The 22152-nt window shown below is 38.0% G+C and overlaps 1 protein-coding gene across 1 annotated transcript in view; it reads right to left on the reverse strand.

Annotated features, from left to right (window-relative positions):
• Nucleotides 1-8508: 8508 nt before the first annotated feature.
• CFAP99 (cilia and flagella associated protein 99) overlaps nt 8509-22152 on the reverse strand; it is a 260465-nt gene continuing 246821 nt past the window's right edge. The window contains exon 15 of the mRNA XM_053700308.1: nt 8509-9147. Within this exon, the coding sequence (XP_053556283.1) occupies nt 9001-9147 (147 nt within the window). The 3' untranslated portion in view covers nt 8509-9000. The remainder of the gene's footprint in view (nt 9148-22152) is intronic.

Here is a 22152-nt window from a genome sequence, read left to right on the forward strand (position 1 = left end):
ATAAGACCTTTTTTGCATATCTGCAAATACGTCACTATATAGATACGGCCAATTTTACTTTTCCTATCTCTCCCGCGTGGTCTGAGATTGACGTATGCTGTTCTAAATTTAAAGTGGGGGATGCCTCTATTTCTTTAATATATGATATTATGATGTCCAAACAAGGTGCACTGGCTACGGGGAACATTATTAATAAATGGATTTATATTTTTCCAGAATTGGATGAGAATAAAATTGTTTCCAGTTTTTCAGTTCTTAATCAATGTCTTGTCCCCACTGCCTGGAAAGAGTCTCATATGAAAATATTTAATAATTTTTATATTTCTCCATATAGATTGAATAAAATGTTCCCCTCTACAGCTTCAAACTGTCCACGGTGTAGTCTTTTTGGGGCTGATTTCTGTCACATGGTATGGTACTGTCCAAAAATCTCTCAAATGTGGCAAAAAATAGCGTACTGGGTTTGCAGCCTTTATAATATACAAATTCAATTTACATTAGAAAATATTTTCTTTTTATATAGTCAGGATGAGAGTCTTGGTTTATATCAAAATATGGTCAATACGATTATATTATTTTTTTTTTTTTTTAAATATAATTTTTATTACAGTAATTTTCTTGGTGACAGACAAAACATTGTTAGACAAAGAAAAAAAAAAGAACAAAATATAGCTTTACATTTACATCATACAACAGTATATCGTAAATAGTCTGTCAGTTTATCAAAAATATAACTCCTTACTGTTTTTATATTTATAAAGAGAGGGAAAAAACTTATTTAGATCTAGACACGACATTCCCTATGTGCAAAGCATTGTTTATTTGCTAGATCAGAAAAAGAAAGAGAAAAGAAAAAAAAAAAAAAAAAAAAAAAAAAAAAAAGGGAAAATCTCTCCCACTCTCCTCCATCTCCCCCCCAATACCCTCCCCCGCCCCATCCTAAAGGAATTGTTGTCTCCAAAATTCTGGATACTCATCTGTTAGTAGTAATTGTAGAAATTCTGGTGAACTTCGAAAATGGCCTAATAGCTGCAGCTGTGCCTCTCTGGGCTGATCTAAGATCACTTTATCCCATTTCGCCATGTACTTTTTTATTTTATTCTCTGTAAAAATTAGTTGGTCATTCTGATCTAAGGCCATTTGATAAGTTACATCTTGAATTACTACAGCTATACTAGGAGCGTTTTTATCCTTCCAGGCCCTTAAAATCCTCTGTCTAACTAACAGGATTGTAGTATTAATCAGGGACTTATTCTGCACTTGACCATGTACCAGAAAGAAGATATGTAAGGGTTTAAGCCGAATTTTAACTGGCAGAAATCTATTAAGCCAGAATTCTATTTGTTTCCATAGTTGAGAAATTTTTGGGCATGCATAAAAGACATGAAACAAATCGGCTGCAGGGAATTTACATCTGAAGCAGGCCATATCTCCTTTCCATTTACCCATTCTGCTAGGTGTCAGGTATGCTCTATTAAGAAGTTTTAAGTGTGACTCTCTTATTGCCATATTATTTGAGAACTTTCTTACTCTATCAAAGCTCTGTTGAAAAAAATTCAAATCAATTTCCGGGATATCTAATTTCCAAAAGTGAAACAGCTTATTTACCTTGACTTTGGCCTCTTTAAGTATTAATATTCTGTAGATATATGAGATAGAGTGATTACCTACAGAAAATCTAGCAATAATATCATCTAGTGGGCCCAGCGACCAGGCATCTGCCTCCAGAGGTTCCTGTTTATAGTAAAAATGCCTCAATTGTAAGTATGCAAAAAATGACCTCTTATCCAGGTTGAACTCTCTACTTAATACTTCGAACGTTTTCATATGCTTATTAAGGGGGTCCACAGCCTGTTCCAAGAATTTCAAATTATTTGTTGACCATTTCCTGAAAGCGGGTGATGTACATCCGCTCTCAAAATCTGGGTTTCCTATAATAGGTAGAAATTTAGAGAGCGAGTGATTCACTTCTAGGAGATTACAGATTTTGTACCATGCTATGATTACATTATAAGTTGTAAATTTTGGGACATATCCTTTTACCTCTTTAAATTTGACACTGTGGAGTAGTGCTTTTAAAGCATATGGAAAAGCTATGGCCTCTTCTATATCTATATTTGTGACATAGTTGGATTCAGTTAGCCAATCCATAGCAATTCTGGCCATAGATGCAAGATTGTAATTTGTTAGGTTAGGAAATGCAAATCCACCCAAATCTTTTGGATGTGTTAGCCTTGCCAAGGAAATTCGTGATTTTTTTGGTAACCAAAGAAAGCGAGAACAGCAAGCATTAAATTTTTGTATATCTGCCTTACGTAAGAAGGCAGGTATATGCTGAATAAGGAATAAAATTTTAGGCAATGTACGCATTTTTATTAATGCTATCCTTGCCGACAAAGATAGTGGTAATTTACTCCATTTCTGTATTTCAGAGGAACATTTTTTCCATATCGAAGTATAATTTATGTCATACCATTCCTCTGGATTCCTAGAAATAATTATTCCAAGATATTTAATATTTTTTTCAGCTAGTTTAAATGGATTCTCTATTAAACTGTTTTTATTTTTAATAATCCATAGGATCTCTGATTTGGCAAGATTTATTCTATACCCAGCAAATTTACTGAACTCCGCCAATATATCTACCAGATTTGGAATATTTTTATTTGAGTCCCTTATATAAAATAAGATATCGTCAGCATACAGTGACAGAATAGCTTTATGCTGTTTAATTTTTATACCTTCCAATACTTCCCGACATTTAATCGCTAGTGGTTCGATTGCTATGTTCTCTTTTTTCTTTTTGCTTGTTCCTTTTTTTTTTTTTTTTTTTTTTTTTTTTCTTTCTTTCCTCTTTCCCCCTCCTCTATCCCTCTCTCACCCGCCCTCTCCTCTCCCCTCCCTCCGCCGATCACCTTTTGACTCAGTTGCTCTGATTAAAAAGATAAATATATAAATGAATAAATTTATTAACCTGGTCTCCTGGAATGTGGGCGGATTTTCCTCCCCTGCCAAGAGGAAAAAAAATAATTCACCATCTTAAAAAATATAAACCAGATATAGCTTTCCTACAGGAAACGCATTTGAGCCTACAGGAAACTGAGAAATTAAAAATAGGATGGGTTGGGGAGGTAATTGCGACTCCAGCAATGAAAAGAAAAAGAGGGGTTGTATGTATTTTCAACAAAAATCTAGAATTTCAGGTAATATCGCAAGATAAAGATGTAGAAGGAAGGTATTTGATCTTAGAAATAGAGATTAATAAGTCCCGATATACGCTATGTAATCTGTATGCCCCAAATGAGTGCCAAATAGAATTCTGGGACCAGTTATTTGCCAAATTAATTAATTCAATAGATTCCCATTTAATCATTGGGGGGGATTTTAATAGTGTATTTACACCACAGCTGGATAGGCTTAGAACTAGTGGCTCATATAGGTCCAAAAAAGAGGCTAAGATACTGATCTCTTTTGCGAAAAGTCTCAAAGTAAAAGATATATGGAGAACTCAACACCCAGACGAGAAAATGTTCACATGCGAGTCTAAATCCTACCGCACTTTTTCAAGAATAGACATGTTTTTAGTGTCCGAAAATTTATTACAACTAGAAATTAAGACAGATATAAAGAGCATAGTGATTTCAGACCATGCAATTATCTCTATGTCGATCCAGCTGCGGGATAAAAATGAGGGACAGTGTGGCAAATTTTTTTTTCCATCTTTTTTATATTCTAATATTAATTTCAGAAATTGGCTAATCCATAAATGGAGGGATTATGTTTCTTTTAACAAAGATTATCAGTCTAAAACAGAAATTTTTTGGGAGGCGGGGAAGGCCTTTCTTAGAGGGGAAATAAAGGCATATATGGTCAAAAGGAAAAGAAAACTAAGAGCAAGGGATCTCCAATTAACAAATCAACTTAAAAATAAAATGGTAAAATATATTAATGAATCTAATAAGAACAATTGGGAATCTTATCAAAGAGCGAAAATAGAGAGAGAGACCTTCCTAACGCAATATCAGCTACAAGAGGAGCTTAAAAACAAAGCAACCTTTGGTACTTTCTCCCCAAAAACAGCCAAAATGCTCTCAAATATATCTAAAAATAGGAAAAAAAAAAACTATATTGGGACAATTATAACAGAGGGCACTAAGTACAATACTCCGAAAGAGATTAACAGACAATTCCAGCTATTCTTTCAAAAACTGTACTCTCCGGTAGAGGTAAATAAGGACGCGAAAAATTGTTTCTGGGAAAATCTTAAAATTCCAAAAATATCCTCAGAACAACTAGCGTCAATAAATAAAGAGATTACGGTAGAAGAGACATGGAAGGCAATCAAAGAGCTAGCTTTAGGGAAAGCTCCCGGTCCCGATCAATTGCCAAGTGAATTCTATAAAGTGCTTTCAGAAGAGATTGCCCCGATATTAACTGAACTATTTAATAAATACTTCATGAACAGTTTAAAACCTTCCCAAACTTTTAGTGCTTCAAATATTATACTCATATTAAAAAAAGATAAGGATCCCAATCAAATGGACTCATACAGACCAATTTCACTGCTTAATAGTGATTATAAGCTTATGGCTAGTATCCTAGCTGCGCGTCTTAAAGAAAGTCTGGGAGATGTTATACACCCAGATCAAACCGGGTTTATTCCCGGTAGGACAGCACAGAAAAACATAAGAAAAGCGATGACTCTAATTGAATATGTATTGGGATCCCATGGGGCAGAGTCAGATGTTAAGCATGATTTTGCATTACTAACAGTCGACGCTGAAAAGGCCTTTGACTCTGTCCTATGGGATCATCTATTAACGGCGTTAAAGAAATTTGGCTATACAGGTCATTTTCAAAAATTTATTTCTATATTATATCAAAATCCAATTTCATATCTCTCGACAAATAACATCTTATCCCCTCCTATTATATTGTATAAAGGGACAAGACAGGGATGCCCCCTGTCTCCGCTATTATTCAACGATTATATTATTAGTTAGACATTTAATCTTTAAATACTGGAAAGCTCATTCTGTACCAAAATTTTCAAGTTTGTTAAAGGAAATTCAGTCCCAGATCATATTTGAGTCATTCCAGTTAAACACAGTCTCCGACAGGAAAATAAAATCATTTTTATACGCATGCCTTCCAATAATTAAATCCTACCCAATTAATTTACAAAAACAGATTTTGTCCCCCTTCTTGAACACTAATGCCTTTATGGACCTTGTCCTGCATAATTTTTTCCCAGCTGAGTGGGTCTCGCTTTATAGAGAAGGTTAGGTTATAGGTATTGGTGGAGGGGGAAGAGGGCTGGAGACAGGGTGGGTCTCCCCCCCCCCCCTTTTTTTTTTCCCTTATTTAATTATTATGTTCCTTTTTTTTTATGTAAGTAAGGTTGCTTGATGATAAAATTATGCAACAGCGTTAGCTCCAGTTATAAGGATACCATAAATGTATGTACAAAATGCAAATGTTGGGGCCACTAAGTCTTTATATACCTAAAGAAATGGTATTTTGTTCTAGTTTCAATTGAAGAAAGGTATGATTTAATGTTTTTGTATTCTTATTATGCACTATGTTTACTTTACTGATGGTCCTTGATACCTTGTGAGATGTCCTAATATTGTTTCTGACTTTTTTCTTTGTGTATATACCTTAATTATACTTGCTGTGAAATTTAAAAAAAAAAAAAAAAGCTAAAGACATGGATCTAACATCACAAATAAAATGATTAGCATGTTGCAGTAAGCAAATAATGCTAGATACGTCAGAATCCAATTCTTGTTGCGCTAAATTCTCCAACCAGAAAGTTGATGCAGCCGCAACATCAGCCAAAGAAATTACAGGTCTGAGAAGATGACCTGAATATAAATAGGCCTTCCTTAGATAAGATTCAAGCTTTCTATCTAAAGGAATAGTAGTACGTTTAGCAAGAGTAGAAATAGCCCCATCAATTTTGGGGATCTTTTCCCAAAACTCTATAAATTTTGTTGGCAAAGGATACAATATTTTAAACCTTAAAAAAGGAATAAAAGAAGTACCTGGCTTATTCCATTCCTTAGAATCATATCAGAAATAGGAAAAAACTCCTGGAGAAGCCACAGGAGGTTTAAAAACAGCATTTAAACGTCAAGAGGACTGGTTACCTCAGCAATCCAAAGTAATTAACACTTCTTAATAAAGAACACATATACTCTATTTTAAATAAATAAGTAGATTTGTCAGTGTCAATGTCTAAGGAGGATCTTCTGAATCAGATAGATCCTCATCAGAAAAGGATAAATTATCATATTGTTGGTCATTTGAAATTTCATCAACTAAATGAGAAGTTTTAAAAGACCTATTACATTTATTTGAAGGTGGAAATGCAGACAAAGCCTTCAGAATAGAATCAGAAACAAATTCTTTAAAAATTTACAGGTATATTATGCACATTAGAAGTTGAAGAAACTGCAACTGGCAATGTACTATTACTGATGGACACATTATCTGAATGTAAAAGTTTATAAAAACAGCTATTACAAATGACATTCGGCGACATAATTTCTACAACTTTACAACAAATGCACTTAGCTTTTGTAGAACCGATGTCAGGCAGCAATGTTCCAGCAGAAGCTTCTGAGGCAGGGTCAAAGTGAGACATCTTGCAAAATGTAAGAGAAAAAACAACATATAAAGCAAAATTATCTATTTCCTTATATGACAGTTTCAGGAATGGGAAAAAATGCAAATAGCATAGCCCTCTGATAGAAAAAAGCAAGAGGCAAACATCAATGGGGTATTGAAATAATGAAAAAGTTTGGCGCCAAAAAATGACACACAACGTAACTAAACTTTTTTGGTGCCAAAAAATAACCGGAAATGACACACTTGCGTCACTAATGACGCAACCATGTGAAAGGTCTCGGTGTCAAGTATGACGCCGGAAATGACGAACTTGTGTCATAGACGTATCTTTTCTCGGCAAAAAAAATTTCGCGCCAAAAAATGACGCAATAAAGTTTAGCATTTGTCGCACCCGCGGGCCTAATACCGCCCGCAATTTGTAAGAAGTAGTCAATTGAAAAAAAGACTAAACCCCAGGTAAGAAATACATTTCATTTTTAAAAGATGTTTATATTCCCCAAATATGAAACTGACAGTCTGCAGAAGGAAATACATGAACCTGACTCATGGCAAATATAAGTACAATACATATATTTAGAACTTTATATAAATGCATAAAGTGCCAAACCATAGCTGGGGTGCCTTAAGTAATAAAAAACATACTTACCAAAAGACACCCATCCACATATAGCAGATAGCCAAACCAGTAAGGAAACAGTTATCAGTAGAGGTAATGGTAATTTGAGAGTATATCGTCGATCTGAAAAGGGAGGTAGGAGATTAATCTCTACGACCGATAACAGAGAACCTATGAAATAGACCCCCGTTAGGGAAATCATCGTATTCAATAAGTGATACTCCCTTCACGTCCCTCTGACATTCGCTGTACTCTGAGAGGAATCGGGCTTCAACAATGCTGAGAAGCGCATATCAACGTAGAAATCTTAGCACAAACTTACTTCACCACCTCCATAGGAGGCAAAGTTTGTAAAACTGAATTGTGGGTTTGGTGAGGGGTGTATTTATAGGCATTTTGAGGTTTGGGAAACTTTGCCCCTCCTGGTAGGATTGTATATCCCATACGTCACTAGCTCATGGACTCTTGCCAATTACATGAAAGAAATAACTTCCTAAATATGTTTTCCCAATTTTGAAACTGGAAGTCCGCAAAAGGAAATATACATAAACCTGACTCATGGCAAATATAAATACAACACATATATTTAGAACTTTATATTAATGCATAAAGTGCCAAACCATAGCTGAGAGTGTCTTAAGTAATAAAAAACATACTTACCGAAAGACACCCATCCACATATAGCAGATAGCCAAACCAGTACTGAAACAGTTATCAGTAGAGGTAATGGATTATGAGAGTATATCGTCGATCTGAAAAGGGAGGTAGGAGATTAATGTCTACGACGGATAACAGAGAACCTATGAAAAGATATCCCGCAAGGAAAACCATAGAATTCAATAGGTGATACTCCTTTCACATCCCTCTGACATTCACTGTACTCTGAGAGGAATCTGGCTTTAAAATGCTGAGAAGCGCATATCACAGAAGAAAATCAAGCACAAACTTACTTCACCACCTCCATAGGGAGGCAAAGTTTGTAAAACTGAATTGTGGGTGTGGTGAGGGGGTGTATTTATAGGCATTTTGAGGTTTGGGAAACTTTGCCCCTCCTGGTAGGATTGTATATTCCATATATCACTAGCTCATGGACTCTTGCCAATTACATGAAAGAAATAGCCATATTCTGCTTAGCCAGTCACCAACTTACAAGGTGTCCCCATGTTGATCGGTCTATAAGCCCATATATATATATATACACACACACACACACATGTACTCAACAGCAATGTATTGCACAGGTATGACAGCACTCTCTGGAATAGAATTAATTTTTAATATATTGTACCATTTTGATGTTCACATATACATACACCATATTCCCCCCCTTACTGGTGGTAGACTATAGTGATATACATTTCCAGCCCTGCGCATAAATATATTGTCTGACATCACTCCTGCAATAATGTCTTCTCACTAGCACTGTATTAGGTAAGATTTACCAATAGTGGTTATTTATTTGAAATTTTACAAATGAAACAAAATATATGCAAAAAATAACAGTTTTTGAGATATATAAAAAAAGAAATTTCAAGCTTGAGACTCACATAAGATTTAATCGCCACTAGGAGATTCAATATGTATAAATTGATTTTAATTATAGGAAATGATACTGTTGCATTGTTAGTTTATTCCATATTTGGTTATTCTAGCAATGAATCCAGTCTTATCTTTCACATAGCAGCTAGAAGTCGCTATATAAAACTGTGCAGGAATCCATGTGACTGAATAACTGGTTTTATGCAGGGCACTTAGGCAGTGGACGTTCCAGCTCTTGCTGCTTGATATGTCGCTATCCGTAGCGCAGTATCTTTTGACAAGACTCCATGCTGGAGAAGCTCTGCTTGACGCTCACGGCTCCGTACCAGCTCCTTCCAGTGGTCCTCTTCAAAAGAATTCTGTTAAATATTGTAGAAATAGATTTAGCGTCTGTTCCAACCAAATATGTAAGTTACAAAATAGCAGAGGCATATTAAAGTCAAAATTAAACTGTGCTTCCTTCTCTTTGTATCCCTTGTTGAAAAAAACTGTCCCTTTAAGCAGTCATACTGAGAGAAAATGTCTAAACAAAACCTCCCCATTTACATATGTGAGACAGTTCTGAAAACTTGCTTTGAGCTGAACATTGTGGAGAAAAAAATCACAGTATAATGTTCCCACTGTACATAAAGGGTCATTAAAGTATTTTTTATATATGCATCAGAAAGGAATCACTGCAAAGCAAAATATTTACTAACATCTGTATTTAAAAATGTAATTTTGCATTGTTTTTCTGCCCTGTCCAATTAAAATCCGCACTGGGAATTAAGCGTTAAAACACCAGTACAAATTCACAGATAGTCTCTTCCATTCATATATTATTCCATGAAGCCTATTCACTAAAGAAAGAAGAAGCTTTAGTAAACAGAGTCCATTAAATAATTTAGGAACTGGGCAGACTGTTATTGAATTTTACTCACTGTGCACGTTAACATCTTTCCCATTAATCCTAAAGTGAATGAAAACAGTACTTTTGGACATTCTTAGCAGATATATTTATTATATTTCTCTGCAGCTTAGCATCATATATATAAATATATATATATATATTACAAACAAAACTTTTTCCCACTTATCTAAAGGCCAGCTTAAAAATTTAGAAGATATCTCTTTTGGGTAAATATACAAATAATTATAGCTGTATGGTTTGTTTGCTGGATAATCCCTTTAATTTTAATGAACAAGTAATATGTTCAACATAGAAACAGCACTCATTAGTCCAGATGAAATCCACCCCACGAGGCTGCTGGGACCAGGAGGCTGGGTGCTGATTCAGGACAGTGATACACCAAAAACCAATGGCTTAAACCATTGATTGACAGATCACAAATGCAGCACTTATTGTTCCCTTTATTTACTCACTTCAACACCCAGCAGCGATTGTGATGAGTGTGTAATTATTAGAATTAGTAGTAAGTTCTGTATCTTCCGTATTTTGTTGTGTCTTCTTTTACAGGGTGACAGACAGAAACCAAAAGCCTAAATCCACACCTTTCCTGGATGGAATAGGACTCCACCTCTTGCTAACAAATACTATCGGCTAGATTAGGAGTTTTGCGTTATGGCTCATAACGCTGCGTTTTCACTACCGCTGTTATTACGAGTCTTGTAGGTATAGCTGTACCGCACACATTTTTGGCCGTAACGCAACGTAACTACCGCACCTCTCAAAAAGTCCTTTTTCAATGGGACTTCCATAGCTCCTGGGAGGCCAAGAAGTGAGCGGTACAGCCTACACCAACAAGATTCGTACCGCCATCTAAAGTCAGTAGTTATGGGTTTTGCACTACAAAGCTGTAGCATAAAACTCATAACTAAAATGTTACAAAGTACACTAACACCCATAAACTACCTATTAACCCCTAAACCGAGGCCCTCCCGCATCGCAAACACTATAATAAATTTATTAACCCCTAATTTGCCGCTCCGGACATCGCCGCCACTATAATAAACATATTAACCCCTAAAACGCAGCACTCCTGCATTGCAAACACTAGTTAAATATTATTAACCCCTAATCTGCCGCCCCCAACGTCACCGCCGCCACTATACTAAAGTTATTAACCCCTAACACCCCCTAACTTTAATATAATTAAAATAAATCTAAATAAAAATTCCTATTATTAACTAAATAATTCCTATTTAAAACTAAATACTTACCTGTAAAATAAACCCTAAGCTAGCTACAATATAACTAATAGTTACATTGTAGCTATCTTAGGTTTTATTTTTATTTCTCAGCTAAGTTTGTATTTATTTTAACTAAGTAGACTAGTTAGTAAATAGTTATTAACTATTTACTAACTATCTAGTTAAAATAAATACAAATTTTACCTGTAAAATAAAACCTAACCTGCCTCACACTAACACCTAACATTACAATACAATTAAATAAATTACATTAATTAAATACAATTAACTAAATTACAAAAAAAAATAAACACTAAATTACACAAAATAAAAAAGAAATTATCAAATATTTAAACTAATTAAACCTAATCTAATAGCCCTATCAAAATAAAAAAGCCCGTCCAAAATAAAAAAAACCCTAGCCTAAACTAAACTGCCAATAGCCCTTAAAAGGGCCTTTTGCGGGGCATTGCCCCAAAGAAATCAGCTCTTTTACCTGTAAAAAAAAAATACAAACAACCCCCCCCAACAGTAAAACCCACCACCCACACAACCAAACCCCCCAAATAAAATCCTATCTAAAAAACCGAAGCTCCCCATTGCCCTAAAAAGGGCATTTGGATGGGCATTGCCCTGAAAAGGGCATTTGGATGGGCATTGCCCTTAAAAGGGCATTTAGCTATTTTTCATTGCCCAAACCCCTAATCTAAAAATAAAACCCACCCAATAAACCCTTAATAAAACCTAACACTAACCCCCGAAGATTCACTTACAGTTTTTGAAGACCGGACATCCATCCTCATCAAGCCGGGAGAAGTCTTCATCCAAGCGGGCAGAAGTCCTCAACGAAGCCGGGAGAAGTCTTCATCCAATCGGCAAGAAGTCGTCCTCCAGGCGGGCAGAAGTCTACATCCAGACGGCATCTTCTATCATCATGCTTCCGAGGCGGAGCGGCTCCATCTTCAAAACATCCGGCACGGAGCATCCTCTTTGTACGGTACCAGACGTACACTGAAGGTTCCTTTAAATGATGTCATCCAAGATGGCATTCCTTGAATTCCGATTGGCTGATAGAATTCTATCAGTCAATCGGAATTAAAGGGTAAAAAATCCTATTGGCTGATGCAATCAGCCAATAGGATTGAGCTTCAATCCTATTGGCTGATCCAAACAGCCAATAGGATTGAGCTCGGATTCTATTGGCTGTTCCAATCACCCAATAGAATGCAAGCTCAATCCTATTGGCTGATCGTCTTGAAGATGGAGCCGCTCCGCGTCGGAAGGATGAATATAGAAGATGCCGTCTGGATGAAGACTTCTGCCCGCCTGGAGGACGACTTCTTGCCGCTTGGATGAAGACTTCTCCCGTCTTCGTTGAGGACTTCTGCCTGCTTGGATGAAGACTTCTCCTGGCTTGATGAGGATGGATGTCCGGTCTTCAAAAACTGTAAGTGGATCTTCGGGGGTTAGTGTTAGGTTTTATTAAGGGTTTATTGGGTGGGTTTTATTTTTAGATTAGGGGTTTGGGCAAGGAAAAAGAGCTAAATGCCCCTTTAAGGGCAATGCCCATCCAAATGCCCTTTTCAGGGCAATGGGGAGCTTAGGTTTTTTAGATAGGATTTTATTTGGGGGGTTTGGTTGTGTGGGTGGTGGGTTTTACTGTTGGGGGGGTTGTTTGTATTTTTTTTTTTACAGGTAAAAGAGCTGATTTCTTTGGGGCAATGCCCCGCAAAAGGCCCTTTTATATGGCTATTGGCAGTTTAGTTTAGGCTAGGGTTTTTTTATTTTGGTGGGGCTTTTTTATTTTAGGGCTATTAAATTAGGTGTAATTAGTTTAAATATTTGATAATTTCTTTTTTATTTTGTGTAATTTAGTGTTTATTTTTTTGTAATTTAGTTAATTGTATTTAATTAATGTAATTTATTTAATTTTAGGTGTTAGTGTAACTCAGGTTAGGTTTTGTTTTACAGGTAATTTTGTATTTATTTTAACTAGATAGTTAGTAAATATTTAGTCTACCTAGTTAAAATAAATACAAACTTACCTGTGAAATAAAAATAAAACCTAATATAGCTACAATGTAACTATTAGTTATATTGTAGCTAGCTTAGAGTTTATTTTACAGGTAAGTATTTAGTTTTAAATAGGAATTAGTTAGGTAATAATAGTAAGTTTTATTTAGATTTATTTTAATTATATTAAAGTTAGGGGTGTTAGGGTTAGACTTAGGGTTAGGGGTTAATATATTTATGTTAATGATGTGGAAGGCCAGAGGTTTAGGGGTTAATAACTTTAGTATAGTGGCGGCGGCGACGTTGGGGGCAGCAGATTAGGGGTTAATAACTGTAATGTAGGTGGCGGCGATGTTAGGGGAGCGGCAGATTAGGGGTTAATAAGTATAATGTAGGTGGTGGCAGATTAGGGGTTAATAAGTGTAGGTAGGTGGCGGCGATGTCGGGAGCGGCAGATTAGGGGTTAATAAGTATAATGTAGGTGGTGGCAGATTAGGGGTTAATAAGTGTAGGTAGGTGTCGGCGATGTCGGGGGTGGCAGATTAGGGGTATTTAGACTCAGGGTTTATGTTAGGGTGTTAGGTGTAAACATAAATTTTCTTTCCCGTAGGAATCAATGGGGCTGCGTTACAGAGCTTTACGCTCCTTTATTGCAGGTGTTAGGCTTTTTTTTTAGCTGGCTCTCTCCATTGATGTCTATGGGGAAATCGTGCACGAGCACGTAAAACCAGCTCAAAGCAGCGCTGGTATTTGTGTGCGGTATGGAGCTCAACGCAACCATATTGCCTGCTTTTTGGAAAACCTGTAATAGCGGTGCTATTAAAGGTGAGCGGTGGAAATAACCTGCAAGTTATTACCGAGCCGCTCATAACGCAAAACTCGTAATCTGGCCGTATCTTTGTTAAAAAGCAATAATGAACGGGAGGGAAACTTTGTGAGTGACACTCAAGCTAAAACTTAGACAATATATGGATATAAGGAAATGTAAGTAACTATGATTTAATTTTTCATTATCTTGACTCATCCTAGCAGCCCTCACCAATGAAGATTTATCAAACAGTAGAATACAAGAACAGTAAGCAAATCACACAAACTGAGCTAAATAAGCCAATACAAACTTAGCCTCAGCAGAGGTTAAAACATCCAATGTATAGTGCATCTGAAATATGTTAGGAGAATTCCAAATTTTTTGAAGAGAGAAATGTCACTGTGGAATTTCCATTAGTTAGTCAGCTTTCTGCCATTTTTGCCCAATCAATATATACGTGAAAACAGTGACCACAAGCAAAGTGAGAAGTAATTTCACAACCACTGGCTTCTTATCAAGGCAAACTTTTGAAAGACAGATATCTTTAGAGGTATGAAATGTGGAAACCACCTTTGATAGGAATTTAGGAACAACCCCCCCCCAAAAAAAATAATAATAATTCTTCAATGTAAGATTTCAGAGGTAATGGCTCAAAAGTATATATCATCAATCCTTTAAAGACCAGAGATAAATTCATGATATGTTGAGATGTCGCACTCCCAGAAGTCCACATGACAACTGCTTGTTCCAAGCATACGGCCTGCTATAATGTCCAGAAGATGTATTTGTGTTCACTGAATTCATGTGGCTCTTTGCATCAGTGACAGACTTTGAGTGTCTATCACAAAGTCAGTCCCCAGAGGCTGAGTAATAGTGCAAAGAACACAGAATTTGCACAGCCCAATACATGACTGACATTAGAAGGACAAGTAGAGATAATTAAAATCAACAAGCTAAGTTGGCAACAGTACTGGTGCATTTAAGTTTAAGGCCATGGCAAAAAAGGTCAGTAGACAGGCTAAGTTGGTATAAAAAAACAGCAAAATTAGTCAAAAGGGCTAGGCAAAAGAATGGGTCAGAAGACAGGCAGAAGATGGTTAAAAACATATGGACAATGTCTTAGACTCACTAAGCAAACTGGAGGTTAAAAAGATTACAATTGGCAAAGGTCCCAACCCGGTATGGATTGACCCAGGCTCTGTAGAGACTTACTTCATTAACTCAAACATATTGGCTATTACATCTTATGGTAATAAAATCACATTTAAAGGAGTTTGAAGTTCTCCTCTCAAAAAGATACAGTTTGTATAAGATATGTTTTCTCCACAATGACCAAGCAGTCATGTTTGGGCAGGAAATACTAACAAATTATTGATGATTGCATGTGAGGTCCCCAGAAAGAACCACAATCAGTATATCATGCAGTTGATTATATATCTGGATACCTTCTTTAGTAATGCAGGCAAAGCAAATGGTCATCTTCTATGGTGAATCTGAGAAAGCATTAATTAACAGAAAATTGCATCAACAGAGATTCAATATTGATCTTTCATGCGTGTTCAATGCCAAATGGTCTAAAAGAGATCACCATCAACCTACACTCTTGCATTGTTAATATGGAACTCACTCTTTGAAAACTATAATCTTTTTCCACAATACCTAATTGCATTAGACATTCAACAAAAACACAATTTATGCTTACCTGATAAATTTATTTCTCTTGTGGTGTATCAAGTCCACGGATCATCCATTACTTGTGGGATATTCTCATTCCCAACAGGAAGTTGCAAGAGGACACCCACAGCAGAGCTGTTATATAGCTCCTCCCCTAACTGCCATATCCAGTCATTCGACCGAAAACAAGCCGAGAAAGGAGAAACCATAGGGTGCAGTGGTGACTGTAGTTTAAATTTAAAAATTACCTGCCTTAAAATGACAGGGCGGGCCGTGGACTGGATACACCACAAGAGAAATAAAATTATCAGGTAAGCATAAATTGTGTTTTCTCTTGTAAGGTGTATCCAGTCCACGGATCATCCATTACTTGTGGGATACCAATACCAAAGCTAAAGTACACGGATGAAGGGAGGGACAAGGCAGGTACTCAAACGGAAGGTACCACTGCCTGTAAAACCTTTCTCCCAAAAATAGCCTCCGAAGAAGCAAAAGTATCAAATTTGTAGAATTTTGAAAAAGTATGAAGCGAAGACCAAGTCGCCGCCTTGCAAATCTGTTCAACAGAAGCCTCATTTTTAAAGGCCCAAGTGGAAGCCACAGCTCTAGTAGAATGAGCTGTAATCCTTGCAGGAGGCTGCTGTCCAGCAGTCTCATAGGCTAAGCGGATTATGCTTCTTAGCCAAAAAGAAAGAGAGGTTGCCAAAGCCTTTTGACCTCTCCTCTGTCCAGAGTAGACAACAAACAAAGCAGATGTTTGACGAAAATCTTTAGTAGCTTGTAAGTAAAACTTTAAAGCTCGAATCACGTCCAGATTGTGTAATAGACGTTCCTTCTTTGAAGAAGGATTAGGACACAAGGATGGAACAACAATCTCTTGATTGATAGTCTTGTTAGATACCACCTTAGGTAAAAACCCAGGTTTGGTACGCAGAACTACCTTATCCGTATGGAAAATCAGATAAGGAGAGTCACAATGTAAGGCAGATAACTCGGAGACTCTACGAGCCGAGGAAATAGCTACCAAAAAAAGAACTTTCCAAGATAAAAGTTTGATATCTATAGAATGAAGGGGTTCAAACGGAACTCCTTGAAGAACCTTAAGAACCAAATTTAAGCTCCATGGCGGAGCAACAGGTTTAAACACAGGCTTGATTCTAACTAAAGCCTGACAAAATGCCTGAACGTCTGGAACATCTGCCAGACGCTTGTGCAAAAGAATAGACAGAGCAGAAATCTGTCCCTTTAAAGAACTAGCTGACAATCCTTTTTCCAAACCTTCTTGGAGAAAGGATAATATCCTGGGAATCCTGACCTTACTCCATGAGTAACCCTTGGATTCACACCAATAAAGATATTTACGCCATATCTTATGGTAAATTTTCCTGGTGACAGGCTTTCGTGCCTGTATTAAGGTATCAATGACTGACTCGGAGAAGCCACGCTTTGATAAAATCAAGCGTTCAATCTCCAGGCAGTCAGTCTCAGAGAAATTAGATTTGCATGGTTGAAAGGACCCTGAATTAGAAGGTCCTGTCTCAGAGGCAGAGTCCATGGTGGAAAGGATGACATGTCCACTAGGTCTGCATACCAGGTCCTGCGTGGCCACGCAGGCGCTATCAAAATCACTGATGCTCTCTCCTGCTTGATCTTGGCAATCAGTCGAGGGAGCAGAGGAAACGGTGGAAACACATAAGCCAGGTTGAAAAACCAGGGCGCTGCTAGAGCATCTATCAGCGTCGCCTTGGGATCCCTGGACCTGGATCCGTAACAAGGAAGCTTGGCGTTCTGGCGAGACTCCATTTCTAGAAAAAATTGTAACTGCACATACCTCATAGCAGATTAACCTGCACGCCATTCTCCCACTGAAGTTATCTCTCTCCTCAGACATATGTGAGAACAGCAATGGATCTTAGTTACAACCTGCTAAGATCATAGAAAACTCAGGCAGATTCTTCTTCTATTTACTGCCTGGGATAAAATAGTACAACTCCGGTACCATTTAAAAATAACAAACTTTTGATTGAAGAAAAAGAAAAAAATATTTTTCACCACTCTTTCTTACTACCTCCATGCTTGTTGAGAGTTGCAAGAGAATGACTGGATATGGCAGTTAGGGGAGGAGCTATATAACAGCTCTGCTGTGGGTGTCCTCTTGCAACTTCCTGTTGGGAATGAGAATATCCCACAAGCAATGGATGATCCGTGGACTGGATACACCTTACAAGAGAAAAGATCTGTTGATGAAGCATTCTTGAGTTCTAGTCGGTAATAACCAAAAAACCAAAACCTTTGAAATCTAGGCTGTCCAGGTGTCTAGTATGTATAAGTGATGGATATGGACATACTTGAGCATGCCTTAATTCACTCTGACTTTGCTTGAGAGAGAAGGTTGACTACTTCTCACTATCACAACCTCAAGCTGATATTTTGAGATCGCTGATTTTAGGGTGAAATGTTTCTCTGGATATAAAATATCTTTACAGAGGGAGTAAGAATATGCCCCTGAATTTCTCTACAGTTTTTTACAGTTTTGACGATTTGGGAATTGTGGAATCAAGTTTCTGTTTAAATAGCATGTTGACTGAAAAGCAAGCTACAATTATTTGATTTGCAAACAACATCCACTGCTCAATGGCTTAGCCAGAACACTTATCTGGCAATATCAGCTAGGAAAGGCCAAAAGGCTAATGTTTGCAGCAGTGACGTGCAGTGATGTCAGAGGCTGGTGAGGCAGTGGCTAGGATACGCCTTCATTCTTTAGATATCCTTTGTTGAAGAAATAGCAATGCACATGGGTGAGCCAATCACATGAGGTATCTATGTGCAGCCACCAATCAGCAGCTACTGAGCATATTAAGATATGATTTTCAACAAAGGATATCAAAAGAATGAAGAAAATTAGATATTAGATGTAAATTGGAAAGTTATTTAAATTTGCATATGGGTTTCATATGGGTTTCATGTCCCTTTAAATGGTGTCTTGGAAAACTGGTCAACTTAGTATACATCTGATTTTAGTCTAAAATGATTGTAACAGAAACTCTTGCCAGATAACACAATGCTTGCTCTGATTATGAGATCTAGAAATCCATGCCCATTAAAATATGTTTAAAACATACTTTTTACTTTAATGCTGCAAATTATGCTTATAGATTCTTTCATTATTCAGTAAATATAAAAATGTCTTGATCCAGTGGCGGCTGGTGAAATTAAAAGATGGTGGGGCGCTTGACCCCACCCCTTTAAATAAAGCCACACCATCAGATGGCACTACCAATTAATTAATTAATTAAATAAATAAAAGGTAGACAGAAACACAGAAAAGCACTTGGGGGGAAAGGGAGAGAGAGACGGGGGGAGAGAGACACAGAGGGTTAGAGAGAAAGAGAGAGAGACACAATCACACACAGAGGGTTAGAGGGTTAGAGAGAGAGACACACAATCACACACAGAGGGTTAGAGAGAGAGAGAGAAAGAGAGACACAATCACACACAGAGGGTTAGAGAGAGAGAGGGTTAGAGAGAGAGAAAGAGAGAGACACAATCACACACAGAGGGTTAGAGAGAGAGGAATAAAGAGAGAGTGAGAGACACAATCACACACAGAGGGTTAGAGAGAAAGAGACACAATCACACACAGAGGGGTTAGAGAAAGAGAGACACAATCACACACAGAGGGTTAGAGAGACACAATCACACACAGAGGGTTAGAGAGAGAGACACAATCACACACAGATGGTTATAGAGAGAGAAAAATAGAGAGAGACACAATCATACAAAGAGGGTTAGAGAGAGAAAGAGAGAGAGACACAATCTCACACAGAGGGTTAGAGAGACAATCACACACAGAGGGTTAGAGAGAGAGAGAGAGACACAATCTCACACAGAGGGTTAGAGAGAGAGAGAGAGACACAATCTCACACAGAGGGTTAGAGAGAGAGAGAGAGAGAGACAATCACACACAGAGGGTTAGAGAGAGAGAGAGACACAATCACACACAGAGGGTTAGAGAGAGAGAGACACAATCACACAGAGGTTGAGAGAGAAAGAGAGAGACACAATCACACACAGAGGGTTAGAGAGAGAGACACAATCACACACAGAGGGTTAGAGAGAGAGAGACACAATCATACACAGAGGGTTAGAGAGAGAGAGAGAGACAATCACACACAGAGGGTGAGAGAGAAAGAAAGAGACACAATCACACACAGAGGGTTAGAGAGAGAGAAAGAGATAGACACAATCGCACACAGAGGGTTAGAGAGAGAGAAAGAGAGATAGACACAATCGCACACAGAGGGTGAGAGAGAAAGAGAGAGACACAATCACACACAGATGGTTAGAGAGAGAAAGAGAGAGAGACACAATCATACACAGAAGGTTAGAGAGAGAGAGAGAGAAAGAGACACAATCACACACAGAGGGTTAGAGAGAGAGACACAATCACACACAGAGGGTTAGAGAGAGAGAGAGACACACAATCACACACAGAGGGTTAGAGAGACACATAAGGGATGAGAGTCAGAGGGGGAGGAAGAGAGACAGAGAGAGAAATAGACCATGGGGAAGAACAACACATAAGGAGAGAGATGGATAGATAGAGAGAGAGACACACACACACACACAAGTGGGGGGGGGGAGAGGGACCACTGCATTTTTAAGTAATAAAACAGCAGAGCTACATAGAGTTCAGAAAATGAGTCTATAATTTAGTGTGAAGTACAGAGGCAAGCTGCTAAGTTAGTGGGTGTAAAGTTTGAGTAAACAATATACAAAAACGACCCTGCTGTAAAAGAGTAAAAAACATAATTTATGCTTACCTGATAAATTTATTTCTCTTGTAGTGTGTTCAGTCCACGGGTCATCCATTACTTATGGGATATATTCTCCTTCCCAACAGGAAGTTGCAAGGGGATCACCCAAGCAGAGCTGCTATATAGCTCCTCCCCTCACATGTCATATCCAGTCATTCGACCGAAACAAGACGAGAAAGGAGAAACAATAGGGTGCAGTGGTGACTGGAGTTATAATTTAAAATTTAGAACCTGCCTCAAATAGACAGGGCGGGCCGTGGACTGAACACACTACAAGAGAAATAAATTTATCAGGTAAGCATAAATTATGTTTTCTCTTGTTAAGTGTGTTCAGTCCACGGGTCATCCATTACTTATGGGATACCAATACCAAAGCTTAAAGTACACGGATGATGCGAGGGACAAGGCAGGAACATTAAACAGAAGGAACCACTGCCTGTAGAACCTTTCTCCCAAAAACAGCCTCCGAAGAAGCAAAAGTGTCAAATTTGTAAAATTTGGAAAAAGTATGAAGTGAAGACCAAGTTGCAGCCTTGCAAATCTGTTCAACAGAGGCCTCATTCTTAAAGGCCCAGGTGGAAGCCACAGCTCTAGTGGAATGAGCTGTAATTCTTTCAGGAGGCTGCTGTCCAGCAGTCTCATAGGCTAAGCGTATTATGCTACGAAGCCAAAAAGAGAGAGAGGTAGCCGAAGCCTTTTGACCTCTCCTCTGTCCAGAGTAAACGACAAACAGAGAAGAAGTTTGTCGAAAATCCTTAGTTGCCTGTAAGTAGAACTTCAGAGCACGGACCACGTCTAGATTATGCAAAAGACGTTCCTTCTTTGAAGAAGGATTAGGACATAAGGATGGAACAACAATCTCTTGATTGATATTCTTGTTAGAAACAACCTTAGGTAAAAACCCAGGTTTAGTACGCAGGACTACCTTGTCTGAATGAAAGATCAGATAAGGAGAATCACAATGTAAGGCAGATAACTCAGAGACTCTTCGAGCCGAGGAAATAGCCATCAAAAACAGAACTTTCCAAGATAAAAGCTTAATATCAATGGAATGAAGGGGTTCAAACGGAACACCCTGAAGAACTTTAAGAACCAAGTTTAAGCTCCACGGAGGAGCAACAGCTTTAAACACAGGCTTAATCCTAGCCAAAGCCTGACAAAAAGCCTGGACGTCTGGATTCTCTGCCAGACGCTTGTGTAAAAGAATAGACAGAGCAGAAATCTGTCCCTTTAGTGAACTAGCGGATAAGCCCTTTTCTAAACCCTCTTGTAGAAAAGACAATATCCTAGGAATCCTAACCTTACTCCATGAGTAACTCTTGGATTCACACCAATATAAATATTTACGCTATATCTTGTGGTAAATTTTTCTTGTACTAGGTTTCCGAGCCTGTATTAATGTATCAATAACCGAATCCGAAAACCCACGCTTTGATAGAATCAAGCGTTCAATTTCCAAGCAGTAAGCCTCAGAGAAATTAGGTTTGGATGGTTGAAAGTACCCTGAATTAGAAGGTCCTGCCTCAGGGGTAGAGACCATGGTGGACAGGACGACATGTCCACTAGGTCTGCATACCAGGTCGTGCGTGGCCACGCAGGCGCTATCAGAATCACCGATGCTCTCTCCTGTTTGATCCTGGCAATCAGTCGAGGTAGCAACGGAAAAGGTGGAAACACATAAGCTATGTTGAAAACCCAAGGGGCTGCTAGAGCATCTACCAGCACCGCTCCCGGGTCCCTGGACCTGGATCCGTAACAAGGAAGCTTGGCGTTCTGGCGAGATGCCATGAGATCCAGATCCGGTTTGCCCCAACGATGAATCAGTTGGGCAAATACCTCCGGGTGAAGTTCCCACTCCCCCGGATGAAAAGTCTGGCGACTTAAAAAATCCGCCTCCCAATTCTCCACGCCTGGAATGTAGA

This window comes from Bombina bombina, chromosome 2 (genome assembly GCF_027579735.1).
Source record: "Bombina bombina isolate aBomBom1 chromosome 2, aBomBom1.pri, whole genome shotgun sequence".
Lineage (NCBI taxonomy): Eukaryota > Metazoa > Chordata > Amphibia > Anura > Bombinatoridae > Bombina > Bombina bombina.